This window comes from Tigriopus californicus, chromosome 12 (assembly GCF_007210705.1).
Source record: "Tigriopus californicus strain San Diego chromosome 12, Tcal_SD_v2.1, whole genome shotgun sequence".
NCBI classification, from domain to species: Eukaryota; Metazoa; Arthropoda; class Copepoda; order Harpacticoida; family Harpacticidae; genus Tigriopus; species Tigriopus californicus.
Genome location: NC_081451.1, coordinates 3,735,955 through 3,741,259, shown reverse-complemented (window position 1 = coordinate 3,741,259; position 5,305 = coordinate 3,735,955). Strand labels below are relative to the sequence as shown.

Below are 5,305 nucleotides of genomic sequence, written 5' to 3'. Positions count from 1 at the left end.
AACATCATTTTTGAGTTTTAAAACTGCTCGGTTCAAAAGTTATGAGCTATTTTTAAGTGTATAGTTAAATACGCTACATAGGGTAGTTGCGGTACCTTATTGGTAGAGCATCAGTTTTCCAATGTGTGAGCCCTGGTTCAATTCCAGGCTACTGTGTTCAATCTTCATTGCGGTATTTGAATTACAGCATGAGTTGCTGCTTTAACACCTTAAATGGGCAAACCTGCAGTCATTTTCAAGGGTTACATAATAATTAATGCTGGCTGTGACAACAAGGTGGGAACATCCCTCAATTGACACACCCAAAAATTCCAATGGCACGTCGAACAAGAAAGTCACCTTCTGACTTTGTAACAAACAAACAAATAAACGAAGCGCCCATTGTAGCATGTTTAATTTCAATTTGGCAATCTAGCTTCTTGTAGCTCAAACTAGAACTGAGGTTCATACACAACCCAAGTCCGGGGTATTTGTGAGCTGATCATTGTGTCATCCTACCTTTCTAGGTACTCTCCCCTCAGGCACCTCCGACGTCCAAATAATCCCTGACTTGTGCCATTAGATGCAGGCATGTTCAAAGGGTGCTTGATCAACTCTGACTTCTCGATCTAGTACTCAATTAGGAGGCAACGCAACGCTTAAACGTCTTCTAACAAGGTTCCAAAAGGCTTTTCTCTCCAGTCCTGAAGGAATCCTTGGACAAGAATATAATGATTACTTTTATAACGAAACTGAAAGGTCTTTTTAGGCGTCTTTATGTTTTTACTTCATTTGGGAATGAAGATCATATTGAAGAAGAAAAATGTAAGAATTCCGACATACATTCATTAAAAATTCAACTATGATGCCTATCGATTAGCAGCTAAAACTAAATGAATCGTTTTCTTTTTCTTTTTTTCCCAACCATGGCTGCTGAAATTTAATATTTCAATACAATTTTGGAAAGATGAGACGGGATGAAACGAAGTGTTCGAAGGTTTAAGCCGTTCCCTGACGGAAAGTCTGAAAAATTATATCTTTAAACCTCTCTTAAGAATGTCAAAAGCACCACCAAATTGTATATCCTTTTTTAAATGAAATACTATGCATTCATGGCATAACTAAAACAAAAGATTCAAAGTCTGGGGTTGGCAACTCGATAAAGTTCATTCGCTTACAAAAGTTAATGATGCAGAAAAACGTATTAAAGATGGCAATTCAAATACTGAACTCTGGGAACAGGTTTTCACATTTCTTTGGATAATGACTTTTCTCCTCAAAAAATGTATTGGATTGTTCATTATTGTACCTAGAGTGACTTACAGTTAAAGAACTCTAATATTCAACATTATGCACAACGAATATCTCTCAAGTGAATTATTGATTCAACGAAACTACGTCGATAACAGCTTTCAAAACTTGTTAGTGGTCAGTTCAAGTCTTATTGAAGCGTGGTGGAATTTTCCAATTTGTACTCCATTTTCTCATTTTCAGTCTTTGCTGGCCACCAAACGATTGATTTCCCAGTCGTTTCTGGAGAAGGTCCTTCAAGCCAATGAAAGGGAAATTCGAGAGCTCGAAGAGCGATTCAAATCGGATGAATGCCTGGAGGCCATTATGGCATTCTTTACCAAGAAATCCAAGTTATAGTGGTTCCAATGAATCAAATCAAACTCGTTGGACTGACCAAAAAAACAACAACTACCAATTTGCTTCTTCCCTTTGTTAGATTGCTAATGGTAAACAACTTAAGAAATTAAAAAAATAACCTGCTTTGGAAACATGGATGGTCCAATAAAGAACAAAAAAATAGTTGTTTGAAATAACAGATGGAAGTATTGATTATTGATTTGCTTAAACCCCGTGATTTCTCCTCCATCATTTCATTCTGCTTTGACAAGAAATCTCATAAACTCGTTTTTCAGCCAATATGATTGATGCATGACGTGAACGTCCTGACTAAAAGTACAATGTCGCTTGTTACTTGCTAAGACTTCTCCTTATTTCAGTATTAATATGAATGCCAAGGCCCACTGATACAAACAGAAGTCGCTTTTAGATTGCCAGAAGATACAACAATTGTAAATGCTCAACGTACTGAAAATATCAGCTTTTGGCCTTCACATTTCAGTTGTACTGTAAATAGTAGGTTGTTTCACTTTGACCCCTATGTTGGTCACTTTGTTCGAAAAATGATCGAATAAATTTCTAAACAAGATCGCTGACAACGGGTCAAGCCCAATTTTGCTGCTAAGGTCTGCCACCATCGCCAAGTAAAGTAGAAAGTACTTATTATTATGTAGGTATAGACATTAATCAGGGCTTCAAATGGGATGGTGGGCAAACCTATCAGACATGTTCGTCTTAAGTCACAGTTTATGGCGAACCCGGTCCTCATGTGACACAGCACATTGTTCTCTCTCCATATAGAAGAAAGAAGTATACAGACAAAACGAGTTCAAAAAATTGGCAAGCCACGAGGTCGTTGGAGGATTTACAGTCAGTTGGATCTGGACTGGCCAAGGGATCACAATTTCATTATCATCATGCCTCAATTAGTCAATACCTTCATGATTGATTATCAATTGGACTATGAGCCAAGTGAAGACCAACTCACTAAAAGTGTCATTGAACCTTTCGAGAGGCTTTCCGGGGCGAAATTCGAACTTTTATTCAAGGTAAAGATACTCGAGTTTACTCAATCATGTACCATTGAAACGTGATATACATTTAAGAAAAATCGTTTACTGATATTCAATTTCACAACTATCAACTTAGAACATCATTAGGATCGGTATAACAACTAACAATCTTACGTTTATTATTCTAAAATCAGTTCAGGAAAAAGGTGCTTCACCAGCTCCATCATTGTACGGTCAGTACGCAGAAAAATATGCAAAATAATTTTGTGGATGAATTCCTCCCCCCATTTTCCCCTTTGAAGTCTCCCAAAATGTATTAATTAAGAATCACTTTTAAGTGACTCAGCAATGATCTTCATTCATTATTTCTAGAATGAGGTCCAAGGCAGAATCACCCTGAGTTTTCAATCAGATAATTCAAACGGAAAGGACATCTTCATTCTCATCCGAAGATATGATAAGGCTGGCGCTAGCGAGAAAACGCTTGTGAGCATCACAGCTGAAGCCCCTGAGTATGATCCCAAGCCGACAATCTTTCTTTTGATGAATCAATAAAGGGCAAAATCCCCTTCTAGCTATTTTGACGACATCATTGATAAAACCCCTGGAATGGACTTGGAAGACACCATCAAGGATGCCTTGGACAAAAACTTTCCAGACTCAGAACCAACTCATTACCCTGCCATCAAACGTTGTATCCCGGATTCTCCATACCTTCGAACATGTGGTGAGAATAAATAATTAAAGAACAGTAAAATGCGAAAACTGAATGGGATCTCAAGCACACAACACCTAAGGAAGCAAAATACATTTCAGAATTTATTGATCCTTAATTTGAGTCTCTTATAGTTTCTTAATGACCTCCATTTATGAAAGATGTTACAACCCAAAATCCCGAAGTCATATGAAAACAGGAACCCTGAAAGCCTAAACATTGTAGTAGCACACAATTATGTTTTTCTCAGACGATAGGCTGGTGGAATATGGATTTACGAAAGTTTTATACAGCGCCCGATCTGAGTATCAAAAGATCCAAATTGTGGACACCGTGGATTTTGGACGGCTCCTCATTTTGGATGATATGACTAATTTGGCGGAAACTGACACTCTACCCTACACGCACACTCTGATGAATCTTCCCAAAGAGAATTATGAGGTATGCATAGCTTTTTATCGCAACCAAAATAAAACGAGGCTGGGCTACTTCTTTTGACTTAATTCCCATTTATGCAATTTTAGGGTGTTAAGTGACCTTTTTTTTATTTCATTTATAGCCATGAATCGACCACATTGTCTTGGATTTACTTTGATACTATGATATTTTGCGTCAGTTTTTAACTGATCAATAAGAAATCAAAATTCAACTGGATGCAATATCTTTCCAAGTTGGGGATTGGTTATTTCTATTTCGTTCTGAAAGTCCGTTTTTTGTGACTGAGTACATAGTTCGTGTTCGTGTTAAGCTTTTCTTGAAAGAATCAGTCTCTTGTTTTATAGAGCTGGAATAAAGTAACATGGTATGCAATATTACTAATGTAAAAGTTAAAGAGCGATCCTAATATACGCTATGAGTAATAGAAGAAAAAGATATGACTTTGATGTGTAATTGAAACATGCCACTTGCATTTGCTCACATATGATATGATGATCTACAATTGCAATCACTCTGAGCTCAAATCCAACTTATTACAATTCCAAATGCTAAGAAATGCAACCTGCAATCTCGTAATTTTAATTCCAAGTAAGGATAGCACTTTAAAGTTAGTGTGATCACCTCAAACATTTATGAATACATTCACATTTCCTCTAGGGCAAAGAGGTTTTAATCCTGGGAGGAGGGGACGGTGCTCTCATGAACGAGCTCCAGAAGTTGGACAAGCCACCGAAGTTTGTGACAATGATTGACATTGATGAAATGGTCATGGAGGCGTGTAACGAGTTCATGCCCACCGTTTGTGGCCCATACCTTCGGAAGGACAACCGCGAAGGTCCAACACATAAGATCATTGTGGGCGATGCTGTGGCATTCCTGGAAAACTGCTTGGTAAATAATGATGATAGTTCAGTGCTGTGGATATCAAATATTGCCCATAAGGCTGATTACATAAGGCTGATAAGGCTGATTACATAAGGCTGATTAATGGTATATAGGCCTGAATTAGGGGCTGGAAGCCGCTAGAAGTTCAGTACTAACAATGAATGCACGGAATTACAATGAGCCATACGTATGCACATGCTGATTAGAGTGGCGAAAAAGTTAAAAATGGTCACCATTTAAGTCGATATTGGCAATCCTGTAGATTGGAAGTCGGCAATTCCCTCAACTTTGATAAGGGTGTAAACAAATATAACGAGAAAACATATTCCTAAATGGGCTAGAGGCCGTTTTTGGTATTGAATCATAGCAATGGAAACGGTCTAGGTTAAATGTGGGCTCCATAGATTTAACAGTTTTTTTTCAAACTCTATGCTTCTTTTAAATTATGACAACATTGTCCAAGATAATGAAACATAACATTTTTATCGATATTTTGCATTTTCCCCACACTTTTTATGCTGAAACCTATACTCCAACCTTTCATGCTCAGATCGTCGTTGAAGGAGCTTTTTGCCTGTACTTTCATTTAAGAATGAGTGTCGCATTCTTTTTATATCTAATTAGTAAATGAAGAATACAATGTGAA

General features: G+C 37.5%; 2 protein-coding genes across 2 annotated transcripts in view; both read left to right on the top strand.

Moving 5' to 3' along the window:
- LOC131892071 (enoyl-CoA delta isomerase 2-like) overlaps positions 1-1,826 on the top strand; it is a 10,997-nt gene extending 9,171 nt beyond the window's left edge. The window contains exon 6 of the mRNA XM_059241805.1: positions 1,474-1,826. Within this exon, the coding sequence (XP_059097788.1) occupies positions 1,474-1,629 (156 nt within the window). The 3' untranslated portion in view covers positions 1,630-1,826. The remainder of the gene's footprint in view (positions 1-1,473) is intronic.
- Positions 1,827-2,464: 638 nt separating this feature from the next.
- On the top strand, positions 2,465-4,665 carry LOC131892070 (spermine synthase-like; the record flags this gene model as incomplete). The annotated part of the gene is given in 5 exon segments (XM_059241804.1): positions 2,465-2,657; positions 2,994-3,133; positions 3,197-3,348; positions 3,587-3,777; positions 4,432-4,665. Coding segments are annotated over 5 exon segments (849 nt in total), but the record flags the coding sequence as incomplete, so codon positions are not given.
- Positions 4,666-5,305: the final 640 nt, after the last annotated feature.